This window comes from Moschus berezovskii, chromosome 8 (assembly GCF_049115385.1).
Source record: "Moschus berezovskii isolate FMDL1 chromosome 8, NW_MosBer_1.0, whole genome shotgun sequence".
NCBI lineage: Eukaryota > Metazoa > Chordata > Mammalia > Artiodactyla > Moschidae > Moschus > Moschus berezovskii.
The window spans coordinates 97,754,967-97,778,406 of NC_142467.1; the positions used below are offsets into that span (position 1 = coordinate 97,754,967).

General features: G+C 47.1%; 1 protein-coding gene across 7 annotated transcripts in view; it reads right to left on the reverse strand.

Annotated features, from left to right (window-relative positions):
* The window catches only part of SMARCA4 (SWI/SNF related BAF chromatin remodeling complex subunit ATPase 4), a 90,193-nt gene that overhangs the window by 44,104 nt on the left and 22,649 nt on the right, over positions 1-23,440 (reverse strand). For all 7 annotated transcript variants that reach the window (XM_088839008.1, XM_055428877.2, XM_055428876.2 and 4 more), the window contains exons 6-15: positions 23,042-23,300; positions 20,955-21,081; positions 19,931-20,104; positions 18,440-18,613; positions 16,979-17,146; positions 16,836-16,886; positions 10,424-10,554; positions 10,046-10,103; positions 2,436-2,557; positions 911-1,061 (exon numbers count right to left, since the gene is read on the reverse strand). In XM_088839008.1, coding sequence (XP_088695134.1) covers positions 911-1,061; positions 2,436-2,557; positions 10,046-10,103; positions 10,424-10,554; positions 16,836-16,886; positions 16,979-17,146; positions 18,440-18,613; positions 19,931-20,104; positions 20,955-21,081; positions 23,042-23,300 — 1,415 coding nt within the window. The remainder of the gene's footprint in view (positions 1-910; positions 1,062-2,435; positions 2,558-10,045; positions 10,104-10,423; positions 10,555-16,835; positions 16,887-16,978; positions 17,147-18,439; positions 18,614-19,930; positions 20,105-20,954; positions 21,082-23,041; positions 23,301-23,440) is intronic.

Consider the following 23,440-nt stretch of genomic DNA (forward strand, 5'->3'; position numbering starts at 1 on the left):
GGAAGTTTCCTAACAGATTAAGTAAGTCGTGGCCATGTTCTGACTTCTGTGATTACACAGGCCTCTCTGGAAACTTCCACTGGTCACAGGATTCACCTTCGGAACTTGATGTCAGCAGAGGTGCTGGGTGCTTGGAAGGAAAGGCAGGGTTCAGGGGTCACCAACACACCAAGCAGCAGACAGGGAGCATGCTCTCTGGTTGGAGGCATGCCAGCTGTCTCCTGGAAGCTGAGATGAGCTCAGGGTGAGAGGCCACACAGTCACAGAGAAAGAAATTTCTATGATGAGCAGTTCCTTTTCATGGCTGCTCCAGGCCAGGCTCTGACACAGAGATTTAGAGTCATGATCACATGACCCTCACAGGTCTGCATTTCTGAGAAGAAAGGACTAAGTCTAGACCTGTTAGGCTCTCCCTGCTCGTTGCCTCACATTGCACAGAGCCCCCATGGCCCCACACCCGGGTCCCATTCTGGCTCAGCCATTCCCAAACCTTGTGATTTCTTTTTCCTTATTGGAGGATAACTGCCTTACTGTTTTGTGCTGGGTTTTGCTGTACAATATGAATCAGTCCTAAGTATGTACATATTCCGTCCCTCTTGAGCCTCCTTCCCACCCTCCCATTCTACCCCTCTAGGTAATCACAGAGCACTGAGCTGAGCTCCCTCTGAACCATTTGATTTTGAGAAACTGCTGTATCTGCTCCTCACTTATCCCTCAAACTCCCCATGAAACCTGGAGGATCACAGAGCCTACTGCAAAGCTGTTGGGGGAATTCAGATGCTAAAAGCCTGTCAGTGCTCCTGTTCTGCCAGGCCCGAATCAAGCACGCAGGAGAAACTGACTGATTGTACCATTTCATTTCAACCCCTTTGTCAGGACTGCTGTGTGGACTCGGACCCATCCAACCTACCTGGTACTGCTTGAGCACGCCATTGACCATAAGCGCCGACTGCTTGTCCACCCTCTCGGTAACAGCGTGGGCCACAGCGTAATAGGACTGCAGGCCACGAGCGAGGGCCTGAGACACGCCGTACTCATCGTCCACATCTTGCTTGGCATTCCTGGGAGGAAAATGGAAGGGCCATGTGAAGACAAACACTCTTACCTGGAACAACATGCTTCTGACACAAGCCTCTGTGGAGCAGCTTTTACGGCCTGAGCCGGATGATGAGCCCAAGAGCAGCCACACAGTCTGAGGATGGGCAAGCCGGCAGATGGTAACCTAGGGGGCCAACACTGGACTTCTGGGTGCCAAGCGGGCGCCTTCCCTGTCACAGCAGGGAAGAAGCGTTACTTTCTGCTGGAGGCTGGTTGCATGGTCCACCCTCTCTACTGAGAGTTCAAGGGAAAATGTACACTTGACAGCCTTGCAAACCTGAGTCATTTATACACTGGAGATTTTGTGATCCAATCTGGAATTCTTTGAAAAATGACATTAAACTACTCCCATTTTTATTAATGTGACAGATACAGGTGACCCAATTTCCATCATACTGCTTTACGTTATGTTTCTGTCCTTCTATCACCCTACCCATCCTGCCCAGTTAAGCTGGGTTTTCTTAGCTTAGACCAGTGGTTTCCAAACTCTTTGGCACCAGGGACTGGTTTCATGGAAGACAGTTTTTCCACAGGCCATGGAGTGCGGGATGGGGTGGTTTCATCAGGATTCAAGTACTTTACATACTATTGAGCACTTTATTGCTAATCTAATGCTGCTGATCTGACAGAGGTACCAGTCTGCGGCCTGGAGGCTGTAGACTCCTGGCTTAGAGGGTTTTTCTAATAGATTAAAAAGATTGTATGTTTGTTCTAGTGGTTCCCCTTCATGCCTGAAGTTTATATAATACATATAAATCCTCTATTTAAGAGTATCCGCTAACTCTGCACTGTAAGCCACCAGGAAACTGGTATAATAATTTTAACTGCTTTCAAGGGCAAAGGATGAAAAATAACCTAAATGACCACCGCTAGACAAAGGCCACAGTACAAGACCATGGCAGGGACACCACGCGGCCAGATGTGGAACAGAGTGAGACGCTGTGTATACACAGACACGGGAGCAAGGGGCGGAAGAGTGTCCAAGAAATGAAAAGAAAAAAAAAAGCACAGGGCATGTGTGGAAGACACACGCTGAGGAAACAACTTCTCCCAGGGAGGAGAGGGGGAGGGCTGAGCTGGAGCACAAGCGTGGTAAATCTTTCGTGCTAAACCCCACCATCTCCTACACACAAGACGAACCACGTGAATGGATGGACTGTCATTACACCCTGTGAAAATCAGAGACATCTGAAGTTAAGTCCATTTGACCTATGTGGTCCAGCAATGGCTGCCAGCTGGACAGGGCTATTCAAGGAGGAGCTGGGATTCTGATGGCTTCTGCTGGTGCTCCCACGCAGGGAGCTGGCAGAGTGGGAGCAGGCGGAGAGAACCCTTACTCAATGATGTGCCGGGCATCCACCTCGGAGACATCATCGCTGTCGGGATCTGGAATCTTCTTCTTCTCCTCCACGGGCAGGGTGGGGGGCTGCGCGGGCTGCGGCTGCTCCTCCTCCTCCTCCTGCCAAGAGACAGGTCCATGTCTCCCCAGGTCACCACAGGGACGGGCCCAGGGGCGCCAGAGGGAGAAGACCAGAAACTCAGGATGGTTTTACAACCCACATACCTTCTTCCTGCCCATCCCAAAACACGTCATGCTTTTTACGTGCATCTTCTTTTAGCTGCTCAGTACATGATTTTTAGTTTTCGTAGCAGAGTCCAGACACTTCTTTTTAAGGGTATCTCAGGGTATTTCTGTACTTCAGCGGCTCCTAGTAGATTCTATTTGCACCCAGCCCTTCTTACATAATGTATGCCACTAAAACAGCTTTTCAACTCTCTGGGATTTTCTAGGTTTAAACATTCATAGGCAATCTTCAATATTTACTGCTCGTGATTTACTTTCGGTTTTACTGACATGGCCCAAATGCCTAAAACATGTCAAATAAGACTGGTGGTAACAGGCACCATAGTTTACTAAGAGGTTTCCTATAAATGTGAGTACAGTAAGTCCCCTACATATGAACCTTCAAGCTGAGAACTTTCAAAGATGTGAACATGCATTCCATCAACGTCAGGTGTGAGTGACAAAGAGGCCGGCCCTCCGTCTCCTGTTGCTGACAGTCCTCCAGCTCCGCCATCTCCCACCTCCAGTCAGTAACTCTTCTTGCATGTTTACTCAATGCCCACCCAAGTGTCAGTTATTGACCTGTACTATTATACTTTTCAAGGTACCATACTATAACAGTGAAAATGTTTTCTTTAGAGTTCATGTTTATTTTATGTATTCTTTGTGTGAAAAATATTATAAACCTGTTACCGTATGGTACTATATAGGCAAACTGTGTTAGTTGGCTACCTATGTGAACTATTGGACTTACGATCGCACTCTCGAATTGAAACTCATTTGTATGTAGGGGACTTACTATTTAAGTATTATGTTTCATTGAAAGGATATTTCAACATTAACTTAGCAGATAATAAAGGGGATTCTGTGTGACATATTGATAAAATCACACAAATGCATTTCTTAACATTAAACTATCCTTGCATTTCTGTTTAAACACACAAAATGTATGTGTACAATGGACCTGCTATAAAACTAAAAAAAAAAAAAGTATCTGTTAATTAACCTGTTAAATTATTCCAATCAAACTCCAGTGAAATTTCCCTTGGAGAAAGCAAAATAATTTTATAGATTACTGGGAATAATGAACACGTGATGATAGCACAAACACTTTGGCCCTAAAACATCATAACTTTAAGACTTTCCAAGTTGATATTACCATGTCAGGAATTAAAACAGGAATGGGAAGCGTGGCTAATTCCAATTAAAGGGGACCAGCAAATTTTACCTTAAAAAGTGACATGAAAGCTGGACAAAAGTAGCACCAGGAACCATTCCAGAGAACTGAGTCTGAGAGGCACTAATGCTTAAAACTGCCGAGCTTTGAGTAAGTAGAGGGTGGGAATTTGTAGAGATCTTACTTGTGGGTGTTTTCACCTCTCCCATCCTGACATGCAAGCTCTGTCAGGGTGGGAGGGGCCGTGAGGCCTGGCAACTGAAGCTGATGGGGGACTGTGTTATAGCAGCGGGCGATGCTCGGGCCAGCAACAGTCAGTGCAGGTGAGGACCTCAGCCACGTGTAGGGAGAGCAGATTACTGGCTGAGGGCTCTGCACATGCGCAGAGGGAATGAGACAGGGCCCGGCGGAAAGTAAAAGCCAGGACAGGCTTGCAAATGACCCAGACGCGGAACACGCTCTTCTCCACACAGAGATCTCCCGGCAGGAGACACAGTCTTTACAGGCGCAAGGTGCTGGTGGGGACTGCGAAGCCATTAAGAAATGCAACCCATTCCCAGAGAGCCAGGCTTAAAAATGAAAACGAGAAAAAGCAAAGCAAAACAATAAACCGAGCAGACACCACAGACAGCACATTCCCTGGGGAAACATTCCACAGATTCAGCCGAGATAATGTACTAAACAAATAAAAACACCAAAAAGGAACCCACAAGGGTGGAAGTCAGGGCTAAAAGCCTTCCACTAAACATTCACTGGGCTTCCCTGGTGGCTCCGCGGTAAAGAACCCCCTACAATGCAGAAGACACAGGTTCGATCCCTGGGTTGGGAAGATCCCCTGGAGAAGGAAACAGCAACCCACTCCAGTATTTTTGCCTGGGAAATCCCATGGACAGAGGAGCATGGCAGGCTACCGTTTATGGGGTCGCAAAAAAGTCAGACATGACTGAGCGACTAAACAACAACAAACATTCACTATAAGATAAACAAAAAAGGAAGACAGTGTGATGTGAACATGATTTACTCAACTTGTTAAAAGACATCCATGAAAAATTTATAGCTAACACTAAACAGTGATAGAGTAACTGCTTCAAACTTACATCAAAACAAGCCAATGATACCTGCTCTGGATACATCTATTCAACATTTTATTGGAGGATCTAGCCAGTGCAACAAGGCAAGAAAAAGAGATTAAAAATGAAGGTACACAGATGGGAAAGGAAGAAGTAAAGTCATGGTTATTTATAAATGACACGATCTTGTTTGTGAAAATCCTAAGGAATCAAACAAACAAAAAGACCTTACTGGAATTACCAATATGAAGTTTAGCAAGTTCCCAGAACATAAGATCAACATAAAAAAATTTTTTTCCATGTTATTTCCACAGAAAAGCTACAAAATATTCAAAAATAAAATTAAGAAAACAATTCTATTTATAGTAGCATAAAAGGGATAAAATAATTAAGAATAAATTTAACAACAAAAAAGCAAAAACTTACTAACGCATATATATGGAATTTAGAAAGATGCAAATTGATAACCCTGTATGCTAAGTCACTTCAGTCGTGTCCGACTCTGTGCGACCCCATAGATGGAAGCCCACCAGGCTCCCCTGTCCCTGGGATTCTCCAGGCAAGAACACTAGAGTGGGTTGCCATTGCCTTCTCCAACGTGTGAAAGTGAAGTTGCTCAGTCGTGTCCGACCCTTAGCGACCCCACGGACTGCAGCCTACCAGGCTCCTCCGTCCATGGGATTTTCTAGGCAAGAATACTGGAGTGGCTTGCCATTGCCTTCTCCGGATAACCCTGTATACGAGATAGCAAAAGAGACACAGATGTATAGAACAGTCTTTGGGACTCTGTGGGAGAGGGTGAGGGTGGGATGATTTGGGAGAATGGCATTGAAACATGTATGTTGTCATATGTGAAACAAATCACCAGTTCAGGGTCGATGCATGTTACAGGATGCTCAGGACTGGTGTGCGGGGATGAGCCAGAGGGAGGATAAAGGGAGGAGGGAGGTGGGAGGGGGGTTCAGGAGGGGGATCTCATATACACCCGGGGCGGATTCATGTCAATGTATGGCAAAACCAACCAATATAATATTGTAAAATAATTAGCCTTCAATAAATAAAAAGCAAAAACTGTACTCCGAAAACTACAAAACAATACTAGAAGAAATTAAAGATTATCAAAATAAATGGAGAAACAGTTCATGTTCATGGACTGGAAGACTAAGTATCATTAAACATGATTCTTCCAACACTGATCTAGACTCAACACAATCCCCCCAAAAAATCCCAGCAAGCCTTTCTGCAGTAATTGATGAACTGACCCTAATGTGTACATGGGGGTGTGAAGGCTATGGAATAGTCAATACAGCAAAAAAGTTGAAAGACTAACACTACTTGATTTTAAAACTTATTATAAGCTACAATAATCAAAATAGTGTGGCAGTGACACAAAGATAAACATAATCAGATCAACAAAAAAACACTGAGTCAGAAACAAACCCTTATTCTTATGGTCAACAAATTTCCCACAAAGCTGCCAAGGCTATTCAATAGGGAAAAATAGACTATTCATCAAATGGTGCTGGGTAAGGTACAAAGAAACCCTTAGACCTTCAGATCACACAGAAATGAACTCAACTATGACCCTAAATGTAAGAGCTTAAATATAAAACTTCCAAAAGAAAACATAAGAGAAAACCTTCATGACTTCAAACAGTTCTCAGTATACCACCAAAAGCACAATTCATAAAAGAAAAAAATCAATAAAAAGATTCCATCAAAACGAAACACTTTTACATTTCAAGACAACACCAAGGGGAAAAAAGGCAAACAGACGGGGAGAAGATATTTGCAAGTTATATATCTGATTAAGGACAGGTATCAAGAACATATAAAGAATTTCTGCAACTCGATGATGAAATGACAAACAACCCAATTAAAAATCGGCAAAAGATTTCAATAGATTTTCATCAAAGAAGATATCCAAATGGTGCATAAAATTTGAAAAGATGCTCAACATCACTACTTACTAGGAAAACACAGAGTAAAACCAGAGATACCATTACATACCCACTAGGAAGCCTACAATGTAAAGAACGGATAATACCAAGTGTTGATAAAGACATGGAGAAACTGGGGACCTGTGAAAAGGGACAGTTACTTCAGGTAATGGTTTGCTAATTGCTTAAAAAACTTACCGTATGACCCAGTAACGCCATTCTTAAGCATTCACCCAGGAGAAATGAAAATGGAAAACACACAAATGCCCACAATTTGGTGAATTGATAAACAAAGTGTGGTAAATCCATGCAAAGGAACACGATTCAGGAATTAAAAAAATATTTAAGATCTTAACTTTTATTAATGGCTTCTCTACATTATTTATTTTTAATATTTTTTAAATTGAGGTATAAATTAGAGTAAAATGCACATATCAAAAATTTTGATAGTTGAGTTTGTTAAGTTTGGAAATATGCATATAAGGGTTAAATCTACACCCTCAAAGCAGAGAATATCTTTTTTCTTTTCCATTATGCTTTATTACAGGGTATTAAATATAGTTCTTTATGTGTGGGACCTTGTTGTTTACCCATTCTATAAGTAAGTTTGTATCTGCTTGTCCCATACTCCCAATCCAACCTCCTCCCTTGCCCCCTGGCAGCCACAAGTCTGTTTTCTATGTCTGTTTCTATCGTGTAGATAAGTTCATTCGCATCAAATTTTGGATTTAATGTATAAATGATATCATGTAGTATTTGTCATTCTTTGACTTAATTTGCCTAGCATGATAATCTTTCGGTCCATCCAGGTTGCTGTAAATGGTATTCTTTCATTCTTCTTTATGACTAATACTTCACTGTGTATCTCTATCTTTAACATCTTTAACCATTCACCTCTTAATGGGCATTCAGGCTGTTTCCACATCTTGGCTATTGTAAATAATGCTGCTATAAACAGAGGTGCATGTATCTTCTTGAATTATACTTTTATCTGAAAATATGCCCAGGAGTAGGATTTCTAATCCTACTGATGGCAACTCTATTTTAGTTTTTTGAAGAACCTCCATAATGTTCCCCATAGTGACTGCACCACCTTACATGTCCACCAGTACTGCAGTATTCCACCAATACCGCAAATATTTTCTTCACACTTTCTCCAGCATTTGTTATTTGTAGACTTTTTAATGATGGCCATTCTGACCAGTGTGAGGTGGTATCTTACTGTAGTTTTGGTTTGCATTTCTCTAATAATTAGCAATGTAGAAGAAACTTCTGACATACAGACAACATAGGTGAAACTTAAAAACATGCCATGTAAAAAAAGCCAGACAAAAAATACTATATGTTGTATAATTCCATTTATGTGAAACTCTGGAAAAGGCAAATCCATAGAGCAGAGCACACCAGTGATTGCCTGGGGCTGGAGGAAGTAGCAAGAACAAACTGTAAATCAGTGAGATGAAGCTTTTTGGGGTGATGAAAACATTCTAAAGTTGGTGCAGTGTGATGACTATGCAATTCTGTAATTTGACTAAAATCACTGAAGAGTAATCTGATTATGGGTGCATTTTACAGTATGCAAATCATATCTCCAAAAAGTTGTTTAAAAAAATTACAATGAAACATTACTAGTCTAAAAATCATTAGAATTTTAAAAGGAATTTTAAATACTACATCAACTATGTATCTATGCCTCAATATTTAAAAATAAATAAAACAAAATAACAAGAAAAATAAATTCTTAAAAAAAAAAGAAACTGGTGGATATAAAAACCCAATGTGTTATTTTTTAAAAAAATATCACAGGTCAGTGGGGAAGGGGTGAACCAACAGTATACCCATTGTTTTTATACTACTTTGCTGTTGTTTAGTCGTTAAGTCTTTGCAACCCATGGACTGTAGTCTGCCAGGCTCCTCTGTCTGTGCGATTTAATACTACTAGAAGTGGGAGGGAAAGGGACTCCATCTGAGTCAAAATAAATTCCAGGTGACCTGAAGAGGTAAGAAGGAGGGGAGTGAAGACAGGACAAAACAAAAGAAAGATATAGATAAACACTAAGCTGATTTCAGGCTGAGGTAAATACATAAAGAACACCTGAAAAAATGTGTGACCTTAATAAGCAAAGATATGCCTGTTAAAATTCTCTCTAACCTCATGGAGGGGGTGAAAGCTTTTTGAAAGCCTTGTAAGCCACCCTCACCCCAGTTGATTGGGAAGTGCAAAGAGTACTCTTCTTGGCGGTAACCATGCAGAAGGAACCCTCCCTACAGACACTGCATCCACGGGCTTCCTCCCAGTCACCCTTCCCGAGGAGGCTGGCCAGGACAGACAGAGGGGCAAGACTCTCATCTGAGCTCTGACAACCAATGCTGCTGCTAAGTCACTTCAGTCGTATCCGACTCTGTGTGACCCCATAGACGGAAGCCCACCAGGCTCCCCCGTCCCTGGGATTCTCCAGGCAAGAACACCGGAGTGGGTTGCCATTTCCTTCTCCAATGTGTGAAAGTAAAAAGTGAAAGTGAAGTCGCTCAGTCGTGTCCGACCCTTAGGCGACCCCACGGACTGCAGCCTACCAGGCTCCTCCATCAATGGGATTTTCCAGGCAAGGAAACTCTAAAATTCCAAGGAGACTCTAAAAATCACCTTGAGTGAGTGAGTGAGTGGAGTCACTCAGTCGTGACCAACCCCGTGGACTGTAGCCTACCAGGCTTCTCCGTCCATGGGATTCTCCAGGCAAGAATACTGGAGTGGCTTACCATTTCCTTACACGGCATAACTCAAAGACTTAGAGAATACGCACAATAAATACAATCATGTATAAGGTTTTCAAAGAACAGACGATAAAGGGCAAATACCGCATGCTCACAATCGCATGCTCTCAACTTCATACTGGCACTTTCTGGAGGGTAGAGTTGCTGGGCGCCTGGCATACGGCCAGTGTGACGGAGGATACATGAGTGAGGATACCTAGATCTTACTTAATGAAGTAAGCGTGGAAACAGTCACGCGTGACGAGAGGCTACCATATTAAACAATGTGGCTCCCAAGAACCAACTTTCAGCCTCGGCGGGCCCCTGCCCATCCCTTACCCCACTCGATGGCTGGCCTGAGTGGAAGAGGAGCTTAGCATCCACGGTGGTAGAGGTCACACCACAGAGCCCCGAGGGCCTGCATGGCCAGGAAACGAACTCTTACCTCCTCCTCTTCTTCTGAGCCACTCTCTTCACTATCAGATCTTGGAGCTACTTCATACCTGGGGAGGGAAAAAAAATATCAGTGTTGTAATATAAATCTCCCCAGGAAACCTGCCTAGAGGTACAGAGATTAAGACTCCAAGCTTCCAATGCAGGGAGCACGAGTTCAATCTCTGGTGAGGGAACTAAGATCCCACATGTCATGCAGCACAGATTTAAAAAAAAAAACAAAAACAACTCCCAGCACGATTCACTTTCTTTAGCAAATCAGCCTGTTCCCAGTGCAACCAGGATCACCCCTAGCGGCCAGCTCCCGTGGAAAGAGGCTGGCCTTCTACCTGGGATGCTGGCTGCCACTGGTCCGCGAGACTCCACTCACCCCGGGTTCATCTCAAGCCAGGCCTCCAGCTGCCCGGCTTTGGGTGCATCTGTGCCTGTGAGGATCTTCCCACTCTCCACGTGGATCACTTTCACCGGCAGGTCACTCATTTGGCTGGTCTCGTCTAGAGGCTGAAAGAGAGTCACACGCGGGACATGAGGTTCTGCAGAGTCTGTACCCTGAGTGTCCATCCACGCACCAGGGCCATCTGGAAACTGTCCCCCACCCACCCCAATTCCAGCCCAGAAAAATGGCACACAAGCTGGGTTAAATGAATGTTAATAACTCAGTAAAAATATATGTAACCAATTGATAACAACTGTGTCTCGGAAATAACTGACAGAAATGTTTTTAATTTTCAAATAGGTATTGGGTTGGCCAAAACACTGGTTTAGGTTTCCCCATAAGATGGGACTGAAAAACCAAACCAATGTTTTGGCCAACCCAATACCTATTTGTTTGACCAACTCAATAACATAAGCATACAGTCCAAGATTCAAGAGGATGGAATGCGGACTCTCTGCATCCCTACCCCCTAACTCAACAGTTTCTCTCTTCACAGGTGCCCACCACTGTCAGTTTCTGGTGTGTTCTCCTAGATCAATTCCACACAGAAGAAACAAGGTATTCTGTATTCATTCCTTTTTGACCCAAGTGACTACACTATTCCCATTCTTCTGGCCCTTGATTGCTTCCATTCATACTGGATTTGTAGACTGCATCAAAGGTCCTCATTCTTTTCCATTAAACAGCTAATTAGAATCTTTGAAAAGTCAAAAAACTTCCTTGTAGCAACAAATACGTAATTCCTTGATTTCTTGAGAAATTTCTTGACTTCGGATGAAGTTTTCCCCTTCAACAGACCCTTCACATTTCCTGGCAAGACCTTCAGGATGAGGATGAAGGTTGAAACCTTTGTCTGCACCCACTAGGAACTTAATACCTCCCAAACCTCCCTGCAGGCTGTGCTCACCACCTACAATGACCCTTAGCAGAGACTACTGTTGCTGTTCAGTCGCTCAGCCGTGTCCACCTCTTGCAGCCCCATGAACTGTAAACCCACCTGACCGCCGCCCCGCAAACAAGCTCTGCAGGGTGCCTCGGTGAGTGACTGTCACCCCTGCGTCTTTCCTGGGAGCAGCCAGGGTGCTGATGGTGGGATCTCTCCACCCCCAGAATCCTGACTCAACTGCCCTGGGGTCCTCACCCCAGGTCTAATTTTCAGAAGTTCCCAGGTGACAATGATGTCCAGCCAGGGCTGTGGACCACTGGGTAAGAACAAAGACCGACCACCAGCAACCGCCATGGCGCAGCGCTTCCCGGCACCGTAACAGGATGAGCAGCTGCAGTGGCTATCCTCCAGAGTTCCCTGGGCCACAGCTTCCTGCCACAGAATGCCCCAAAGGGCCTCGGGAAGGCTTTGCGCTGTGGTCAGATGCCAGCCCACATCTCCTCTTAAAAAATTCAGCATTTCAAATAAAACCCTGTGGAATAAGTATCAATACATTATATGAGTTAATCACTATAGTCATTCATTTCTGGGAATCAGGCCAAGAGGCAAAAGTGTGCCAACTGCTATGGGCTGGGTTGTGTCCCCTCTGGAACTCAAAAGCTCAAGCCCAACTCTCTAATGTGACTGCATTCAGAGACAGGGCCCTGTGGAGTAGGCGGGTGGGGTAATCCAGGTTAAGGTCATAAGATCATAATTAGGTCATAAAGGTGGGGTCCTCATGATGGGATTAGTGAGCGACTGTAGAAGAAACCCCAGAGCCTGCTCTCTCTCCAGCCAAAAAGCAGAAGGCTACAAACCAGGAAGAGTCTTCACCAGGAACCAGCCTTGATGAACCTTGAGCTTGAATTTCCAGCTTCCATAACCATAAAAACACGTATTTCTGATGTTTAAGCCATACCAGCTACGAGAGCATCAAAAGGTAATGTACAAGGAGGCTCATTACCACAAGGTGCATGTAAAACAGAAAGCAAACAGGGGGAAAAGCTACCAACAAGGGAGGAGGCACAAGGGAGAAGGCACACAGCGGCCCATCAGAGTTGCCTGGTGCAGATGTCTGCCATATCTATTGACGGGAAGCAACTTAAACAGCTATCAGTCTGAACAATGAAAGAGATTCTAAGGATGTCAATACAAAAACATAAGAGGAGAACTAATGGCTTGATATGGAAAGTGGTCCAAGATACTCCGCCAAACCGAAGTCTTGCTATGTGCAGACTAACCTGAACGGTCCCCAAACAGAGAGAGTGCAAGCATGAAGATTCTGAGACAGCTGTAGAGAGAGATGTCAACCAGAAGTCAACACGCATGCTCGTGAGAGTACAAGCACCACGGGGGCTTCTACTTCTCACGCTGTCACTACATTCACATTTCATGTTATCATCTTTTCACCAAGGAGAAGTATCACATTTATGATTGAAAGAAGCAAGCAATAGCCACATCTCTAACACAGTGACATTAAAGAGTCAGGTGGGACTTCCCTGGCCATCCAGTGGTTAAGATTCTGCACTTCCAATGCAAAGGGTGTGGGTTTAATTCCTGGTTGGGTAACTAAGATCCCACATGCCTCTTGGCCAAAAACCAAAACATAAAACAGAGGTACTGTAACAAATTCAATAAACACTTCAAAAATGATCCACATTAAAAAGAATAAATAAATCTCACAAGTAAATAAATAAAAAGGGTATGGTGAGGGTAATAAATAAATAGAGTGAAGCTGGAAAAGCTAAGACACAGTACCAGGCGGGGAAAAGAAAGCCTCAAGGAGGCATGTGTACAGAAGACAGCCCAGAGCAAACACACCCACGATCACTCGAGGCTTCCCTCTGGGAACGGGCCTGGAGGAGGGTTAAGGGAGAGGGCGAAGGACACACTTTTTATTTGCACACCTCACATCTTACTTTCACGTGAGTGTGTCGGGCGAGAATGGCTGCCTTCAGGAGGCAGAGAGGAATGTTCTGGAAAAGATGGATATGTGGGGATAGTAGCCCCTCTCCAGGGGTCCTCTTTGCATGGACTTTGGGAGCAGGCTAATATTTCACATACTAAATAAATAAGTGAGGAGTAAATAAAGTGGCCCAGTAGTAAAGAATTCCCCTGCCAATGCAGGAGACATAAGAGACATAGATTCAATCCTTGGTTCGGGAAGATCTCCTGGAGGAGAAAATGGCAACCCACTCCAATATTCTTGCCTGGGAAACGCCGTGGACAGAGGAGCCTGGTGGGCTACAGTCCATGGGGTCGCAAAGAGTTGGACACAACTGAGGGACTGAGCATACATGCGCACAAATAAATAAAACCAACAAGGATTGGGGGGAACCTCACAACTGGGAGGACAAGGGGAGGACTAATCTGAACAAAGGATCTGAAGCACATACTTAAAAAATGTAATTATTTACTTGGGTGTGCCAGGTCTTGGTTGTGGCATGTGCAGTCTAGCTCCCTGACCAGGGATCAAACTCAGGCCCCCTGAATTGGGAGCATGGAGTCTTAGCCACGGGAAGTCCCTAGAGCATACATTTTAAATTGAAAACAAACACTGACCGCACCTTAGCCACTCTGAATGCACTTCCTGCGCCTTCTAGGACTATGCGAATAAGGGATCATATTGTGGCAGACAGGAGTCGGTTTGCGGCTAGTATAACATGGGCAGGGAGAAGGAGAGAAAGAAGCCAGGGTACTGGATTAGAACTGGAGGTATCGGTGCAACTGCAACATTTTAAATTTCTATAATTAGTTAATACATGTAACTAGCAAAGTGGATGTACATGCACACACACATCTATTTCCTAGATCTGTCCGCTGAGAGGGCCCCAAAACAATGAAACCTCAGTAGCAATGAGCACACGTAGATCATGGTTTCCAAATATTCTTTTCTGATGAAAGGAGTCAGGGCTCCTTGGAGAAATGGCTGAGTTCAGGAGGGAAAGCAGATGAGCCCGGGGCTGTTCTGGTGTGTGAGGAAGTCAGAACACCCTCAGAGCACAACAGGGCAGAGGGACCCAGAAGGTAAGGTGAAGGGGCTCCCACTGGCCCAAACTGGAACAGTTTTGAGCATCAAAATATACAATGATAGTGCAAGATTAAACCAAGTAAATCCATTAGACTAAATAAGAATCCAGGGGTTGGCAAACTGTGGCCCACGAGCCAAATAAAAAAGAATATGCCAAATAAAAATAGCCAAATAAAAAAGCCTATGTCCATCAGCAGAGGAATGGATAAAGAAAATGTGGTACAGGACTTCCCTTGTGGTCTAGTGGCTAAGAATCCACTTGCCAATGTAGGATACATAGGTTTGATCCCCAGTCCAGGAAGTTACCACATGTCATGGGGTAACTAAGCCTGTGCACCTCAACGACTGAGCCCCAGCTCTAGAGCCCATGCTCTGCAACAAAAGAAGCCATGGCAATGAGACGCCTGTACATTGCAACTGGAAAGTAGGCCCTGCTCGCCACAACGAGAAAGCCCCAATACTTCAATTAAGATCCAATGCAGCCAGAAAAAAACAGAATTAAAAAAAAGGCAAACAATAACATGTATTGATAAAGGTGTGGAGAAACCGGAACCCTTACAATAACACATTACTGATACGGGAAAAAAAAGATGTAGTTCATATATAACACAGAATACTGCTGCTGCTGCTGCTAAGTCACTTCAGTCGTGTCCGACTCTGTGTGACCCCATAGACGGAAGCCCACCAGGCTCCCCGTCCCTGGGATTCTCCAGGCAAGAACACTGGAGTGGGCTGCCATTTCCTTCTCCAATGTGTGAAAGTGAAAGTGAAGTCGCTCAGTCATGTCCGACCCATAGCGACCCCACGGACTGCAGCCTACCAGGCTCCTCCATCCATGGGATTTTCTAGGCAAGAGTACTGGAGTGGCTTGCCATTGCCTTCTCCGAACACGGAATACTATGCAGCCATAAAAAGGAATGCAATTGTGCCATTTACACAGACATGGACGGACACAGAGATTGTCATACAGAGTGAAGTAAGTAAGAAAGAAAAATCCAGCATATTAATGCATATATGTGGAATCTAGAAAAACAGTACTAATGAATTTATTTGCAAAGTAGAAACAGAGACACAGATGCAGACAACAAATATATAGATACCAATGAGGGAAGAGAGGGTTTGGGATGGATTAGGAGATTGAGATTGACACATATACACTACTATGTATAAAGTGGACTTCCTAGGTGGTAAAGAACCTGCCTGCCAAAGCAAGAAATGTGAGAGATGTGGGTCTGACCCCAGGGTCAGGAAGATCCTCTTGAGAAGGAAATGGCAACCACTCCAGTATTCTTGCCTGGAGAACCCCATGAACAGAGGAGTTTGGTGGGCTACAGTCCACATGGTCCAAAGAGTCAGACATGACTGAAGTGATTCAGCACAGCACACATGTATAAAATAACTAATAAGAACCTGCTATGACACAGGGAACTCTCCTAAACGCTCTGAGCTGACCTAAATGGGATACAGCAGGAACTAACACAACATTGTTAAGCAACACTCCAATTTAAAGAGGAAAAGGGAAGACTTTCCCTTCTTGCAGAAAGCCAACTAATAAATACAGAAGGAATACTGACTGGAGAAATCACCATCTTGCAACCGTTATGGCAAAAACCGTGCAGGCAAATACAGTGTACGCTCAAACAGTGGGTGGAGATTTGAGGCATTACAGTATCTTCACACAGTCTGAATATCTCCCCAGAAGGCACTTCCAATCACTACAGCTGGAGACACCTAGGCTGCACCAAGGGATCAAAGTCAACATCACCCGTGAGGAAAGAAGTCTACACCACACACTCCCCATGTGATGCACGAAGGACCCTGCATCACTCCAGGGTTTCCTGCTGCTGTAAAGGACACCAGTGGGTCAACTGTGAGACCGCAGAAGGGCTGTGGATCAGATGACAGCAGTGCATCAATGTTCATTTCCTGCTTTTGACTGCTGTACACTTAGGAAAAGAACAGCTTTGTTTCTAGGATGTACTCATGAAACATACAGAGGAACAGACCACCATCATGCTGGTGTCTGACTCTCAAACGGCTTATAAAAATGAATATGAACAGTGGGAATGTGGGTGATGAACACACAAAGGTTCTCTGTAGTGTTCTTACACCTTTCCTGGGAGTCTAAAATTTTACAGGAAGAACTGAGAAATAAATAACAGCCTGTGAACAGAAAAAGTCCCAGAAGGAAACACACCCATGAGTGAACGATGTACTCTCTGGGGAGTGGGGGTGAGGAAGGGTTGGGGGTGGCAGGAGACCGAGGGGGACTCTTACCAGCACCATATACTTTCATAATTTCAGAATGAGAAAAGGTGAAAAAGGTGAAATCGACCTAACTTCCAGGGATGGGCTGGCATGTCCACAAGAAGAAACCCCTGGTTCCTCACCTCGCCATCAGGTCCGATCGCAGGCGTCTGTCCTTCAGCATTTTCTGCCTTCTGGAAGGGAAGAGAGACACAGTCAGCCCCTGACAGAGAAGGCCAAGGTGCATGCCCACACACAGCCCCTCCAGCCCCACCAAGGGGCGCACCTTCTTTTTCTTCTTCTTCTTCTTCTCCTTGGCGACCTGGGCGGCCTTGTGCTGCCGCACCAGCTCCGTGAGGTTAGCTACGTATTCATCTGTCTGCTGCAGAAGGTAGGCCAGGCGCTTGTCCTTCTTCTGGTCAATGAGTTTTCGGTAGCCCTCCTCGTCCTCAGCCTGCGGAAGCGGGCAGTTACAGCGGAAGCTGGTGACTCGCCCGTCTACTGGCACCCGGGGTGGCCAATAGACTCAGAAGCCTGTGGGTGCTGCTAACCCGTGGCCGGACCCACGTTTAGATGTGCTGAGCTCATGGCCTACACCGTGCTCTATTCACCCCTTCACGTTGCTATGGACTCCCCTGCAGAATGCCCCCAATTTCCACCCCCGCCAGGCCCCACAGGGTCCTGCTGGACACTCAGTCCTGCAGGAGCCATTTAAAAGGCCCATCCTGGGACTTCACTGGCGGCCCAGCAATTAAGACTCCACTCTTCCACCGCAGGGAGTGTGAGTTCAATCCTCGGCTGGGGAACTACAATCCAACATGCCATGAAGTGTGTCCAAACTAAGATTGGGGAGAAAAAAGCCCCATCCCCTCTGTTCACAAAGACACCCAGATTCTCACTGTCCTCTCCACCTTTTCCGAACCACTACTCTCCTACCTGGCTTTCTGAGAAGACATCGGACCACACTGCCCTCCTCTAGCTCACAGCCTCCCCTTCAGGGTCAGAATTAAAGCCGAAGCCCTCCCTGGCCTGCCAGGCCCCCATGACTGCTGCTGAGACTCCAACCTCACTGCCTTGAACCACGCTGTTCCAGGGGTATTGACTGAGCCACACACATGGCTTCCTCCCGCCTCGAGTCTATGCTCTTGGCTCCCCTCTGTGCTGGGAGGCACCCCCCCACCACAGAGCTCTGCAGTCGTGGGTCAGGCCCACCCTGCCCGGAACACCCAGTTAATTCCCACTCCCTGGTTCTGCCTCGTTCTCTCTGTGCACTTCTCAACCCCCAAAACCATCTTGTCTGTTTCTATGCGTAGCTGTCTCTCTAGGGCCAGCGTGACCCTACCAGGGAAGGGACCGTGTCCTCCTCACTACTGTGGTTCCTGTCCATGCCGCAGGGCTGTCGATACTGGCCCAATCAGAGAACCCTCTGTGAATAATAAGTGGTTGCATGCAAAGGGGTGGGGAGGTTGGGCACACTAGGTGGCCACTAGGGGGCAGTGCCACCTCCAGCTTTCAGAGACCACAGAGCAGCTGGCTAACTGGTTGAGGTCAAGAGGTCACTGACAGTCAGGGTGATCAGGCAAAGACCTGGGGCCACATCTCTCGGACTCCCAAATCCTTTCCTCCTCTGTCCCACCTCTAACACTGAGCAGCAAAATGCCCCACCATAACCCTGGGTGGTTGATCCCCAGGCTCCCAACACCCATCACCCTCCTGAAGGGACCCGGGTCACCACAGCAGACTATACCATGAGCCTCCGCATTCTCTCCTTCTCGATTCTTTCATTCTCCTTCTTCTGTTCCCTCTCGGTGTTGGCATGGTACGTGGCCACCGCCTTTGTGAGCTTCTGGATTTTGCCTGTGACCGACCTGTGATATTCCTTGAAATCCTTGGCATGCTGAAGAATGCTGTTGAGGTATTCCTGCAGGGCACACAGAGAAGAGCCGACTGACTACGGGACGCTGCCCCAAGGGAGACGAAACACCAAAGCGGGCTTGGTGAAAACCAAGGGGATGCAATCAAACTGATCCTGCGACACTGCCTGCTGACAAGGTCCACCATTCTCTGTGGGGACCATGTGAGAAGGGCTCCCCTCTCCAACCCTGCCTCAGCAGACAGGGCAATTGCCCTGGCTAGGACAACCTGGCAGGGTCCACCGACCTCTGCAAAATGTGCCCCCATCCCCTCCCCAATCCAAACCATCGCTGCAAGGGATTTAAGGAAAACAGAAGAGATAGGCACCAAAATTCAAGTCCAAGAATGCCTAGCCCAGCGTCACTTTTAACAGTGGGAAGTGGAGAATACGCTGTGTGTCCCAAGACAGGGAAATAGTTTCATAAACCACTGAATGTTGAGCACTTGGAGACAGAAGACAATGTAGATGTTAAAAATCACGCATCAGTAATACTTTCAACAGGTCAACACGTCTATATACTTTTTAAAGACAGCTATTTAACTTTTGACCACTGTGTATATATAGGGAAAAAAAAAAGATTGCAATGATATATACCAAGAAGTTAACAGTGGTTAAACGCTGAATGTTGACTTTTTGTTATTTTAAACTATGCCAACAACAGACACTCTTTGGAAAAAAACTTTGGAAAATACAAATATTTTTATATTAAGTAAAACTAAAAATATAAATGTAAACAGACAGACTCATCCCAAACCCTTCTTGAACGCAGAATCTGGTCTCCCTGAACACCGCAGTCAGATACTCCGTCTGCTCAGGCCCCTCCATGGCTCCCACCTCACTCTGAGCACAAGCCCCTCTGCAACAAGGCCCCACACGCCCATCCCATCACCTCCCCGTCCTCACCTCCTCCTTCCTTCACCCACACTCCCCCTACTCTGACTACACAGAACACCGGGGTGCCTTCCAACCCAGGGCTTTTGCATCCACCCCTCTGTCATCTGCACATCCCTGTGGCTCCTCCTTTGGGTCTCTGCTCAGACCCTACTTTCTCAAGGAGGCCCTCTCTGAACAACCATCCTGTGTGAATGGCTCCTCCATCTCTGTCTATCCTCACGTCCTGTCTCCTGACATCCTATTAACTCCCCAAACGTCATATGTGCGTTTGATTACAGCCCATCTCTGTCTTTACTGGTTTTGTTCACTTAAGTACTCTCAGCACCTAGAATACTGTTATGATGAACAGAGACACACACAGACCATGTGTGGAGAGAAAAACTGGGACCCCACAGTGCGGGGCTGATGACCTGCACCCCAGGGATGCACCTGGTGCTTCTGCCGGCGCTTGCGCTCCTGCTCGATCTTCTGCTGTTTCTCCAGCTTCTCGGTGATGCGGGCCTCGCGCAGGGACTGCCGCTTGCTGCGCTTATAGGCCTTGGCGTTGAGGGCCGTCTCCAGGGCTGTGTCCCTCCTCATGCACACCACCACCTCCTGCCGCAGCTTCGGGAAGGAAGGGGAGAAATTGGCGGCTGGGATAACTCGGTGATGCCCATGTGCCTCCACAGTGCAAACCGGGCAGCGGGCTGCCACACCCAGGAAGACCCGAGCACACAAACACATGTGTGGAGAGGACCTGGGCAGGGGTGCTAGCAGGCACCCACAGTGCAGGAGACGGCTGCCCCTGGACACCCAGAGACAGCCTCTCACGCCCTCCCTCAACTACACGCAAAAGTTCTTACTGGTCATTCAAAAGCAAAGGACTCTCAGAAATAGACCCATCCAAGCCCCCCGCTGCAAGCTGGCCACGGTCACCTTAAGGAAGACCCACACTTGCTCATTCCAATGGCAGGATGTGCAGAGGAAGGGGGGACAGTGGGTGAGTGAGTGTGAGGGGGAGCACTGCGGCTTAAGGGTCAGGGTACACTTCATAACTGTCCCAGGGACTTCCCTGATGGTCTGCTGGTTGGGTATCTGCCTTGCAACGCAAGATACACAAGCTTGATCCCTGGTCAGGGAACTAAGACTCTACGTGCCTCGCAACAACTAAGCCTGCAGCCACAACTATCAAGCTCTCGAACCACACCCAGAGACCTCATGAGCCACAACTACTGAGTCAGCACACCCTGGAGCCCATATGCCACAACTACTGAGCTTGTGCATAACAGTGAAGATTCCAAATGATGCAACGATGATGCTGCATGCCACACTAAGACCCAACGCAGAGAGAGACAGAGAGAAAGAAAGAAAAATAAAAAAACAAAAACTGCCCAGTAAGCATCTCTCTGAATCTGAGCATCAGTATTGGCAGGAAGGGTCTCTTCCTGACCCCACAGCCCACGTCTGTGCCCACCTGCCTCTGGAAGTTCAGCAGTCTGAGGGCCTTGAGCTCGATGGTAGCTTTGGTTCGCAAATCCCCGGCCAGGGACCCGGGAAGGTTTTCAAGTTCCTGAATTCGGTGTGCGATGCGAGCCTGCAGCCTAGGGTGTGAAGATGGAAAAAATGACTCATGACGTGAGGTCTCACCAGTTTACAGGGAATCCCTCTGGTTCCCTTTAAAGCCAGAGCCTCAAAAGAATCCTCCTCAGAGGAGTCCAACATTAGTTCTGAGACAGGAGAGGGCAGAGAAAAGGATGCACACAACAGACTGCATATAGGAGGGCAGCCACAGAGGCCCCAGGAGCCGCAGCAAACAGGACATCTGAAAGGGCACAGCTGGCTTCTGGCGTTTCGACGGTGGGAGCAAATCTCTGGAGTCAGGCGGGATGGGGCCTCCATCCCGGCCCTGGAAATCTACTCAGCTATGAAGTGGGGAGACCCCTAAGAGCAACCCTACAGGCCCAGTCTCAGGTTCAAACAGGGGACTTCCCCGGAGGTGCAGTTGTTAAAGACTCCGTGCTTCCACTGCAGGAGACACAGATTCGATCCCTGGTTGGGGAACTAAGATTTCACATGCTGCATGGCACAGCCAAAAAAAAAGAAAAAAGGCAGGGTAGAGCATAAAGTTCAAATGGAATAATCCCCATATTTTCACACACTTATCGAGCACCTACTGCACGCCAAGGACCACTTGTGGTGTGGGGCTTCAGCACTAAACAAGACTAACAAGGGCTCTTGGTTGCTCTCACAGAGTTCATAAGTTTATCAGGAAGAAAAGCCATAAAGAAATTAAAAAATTAAATATCTATGGCTATTCCAGAGAAGTACTTTGAAGAAGGGGCTGGAGATGAGGGGTGTGGGAGACAGAATCTCTACCACATGGAGGCCCTGGCAATAAAGTTTACATAACCACAAGCAGTCATGCACAGGATGTGCAAAGGCCCGGGGGCAGGAATGAGTCTAACCTGTTAAACAGAAAGAGGAACCAGGAGAGTCAAGGAGGTGAGGACAAAGAACTGGGCAGGGGCTAAAGAGAAAAAGGTTGCAAAATTGATACTGGGAAGCCAGCTTTAACCCAAGAAATAGATGTAATGTGAGTTAACTGTGGGAAAACAGACTGCTCAGGCAAGGCCGAGAGCAAGGAGGCTGGGGAGGAGGTGCAGACCAGCTGGCAGGGTGAACAGTGCTGGGGGAAAAGCCGCTGAGAGAGTTCACCAAGGGGACACCGCAGGCAAGGATCAAGGTCCCATGGTCCATTTGGTGCTGGATGGTAGGTACATGGGAACAGAGACAGAAGGGAGACAGGCCATCTTTATGCCATTGGGAGGGAGCAGGAGGGGAGGCACCCGGGCCCAGGCGCTGGAGTTTCAGGGCTCATCACAGCTGGAGATGTGCTCCAAAGACTGAGTCACTGATGTATCTGGGGATCTGCGGTGAATGAGGCAAGGCCCCCTCCCCGGACAGAGCTGCCATTACCCAGGGAGGCCAGCTCTGAAGAGATTACAAACACAATGGAGAAACAGTGGGAGCGTGAGGTGTTCAGGGAGCGAATCTCAGGCACCCCCAGTGCTGTCGGACAGGGTGATACAGATCTACTGTGTGCCAGGCCCCTCACACCATGCCCAGTGCCCAGGAGACCTGGGTAAAGCAGACGACAGTGAGTGACGTTTCAGAAACGTCCACCGTAAAGCTTGCCAGGAGACTTTTTGAATGCGGATGAGCCAAAAATTGGATAGGAGAGGAGAACCAGGCATGTTCGTTCCAACACGTATCTATCTGTACAACCTCCATGGAGGGCGGTACTGCAGAATCTATGAGATTTCCACGTGTACATAAATCCCCTGTACCCAAACTAAGCCGTATGCACACATTTATTCTGACACACATGGGGTTTCTCTGCAAGGATGCTCACACGTCAGGGAACTAGAAGGCTGGGGACCAAGGCAGGAGGGGACCTGTGGTTGCATACCCCCCTGGCCTTTAGAACTGAGCACCAACATCAATGCATGTCAGAGCTGACAGGATTGGGGGGGGCAGCCCTGGCTGGTGTCAAGACCTCACCTGTATTCCCGCTCCTGAAGGATCTCCACAGGGTCCAGGCCCCGCGGCTTCTGGATCGGGGTGATGCGGCTCTGCTTCTGGTGGAGCGGCACCATGGGGGCAGGCTGGGCTGGCTGCCCTGGTGACTGCGTCTGGGGCGGCATCACAGGGGAGGCAGCGGGTGGGACAGCAGGGGGAGCAGGTGAGGGGCGCCCTGTCGGCTGTGGGGGTATCAGCTTCTGAGGTGTGCTCGTGGGGGCAGCAGCATTCGCCATGGGTCCTGGGGGGAGACAGGAAGTGGGCCACCACGTTAAGTCCCAGGTCAGCCTCGGGAGAAGGTGAAGGGCCTGTGGGGCACTGACTGCCCCAGGGGCAAGCTCATCCCAAGGCCGACATGGGCTGGGCAGCTTCCCAGCCCCC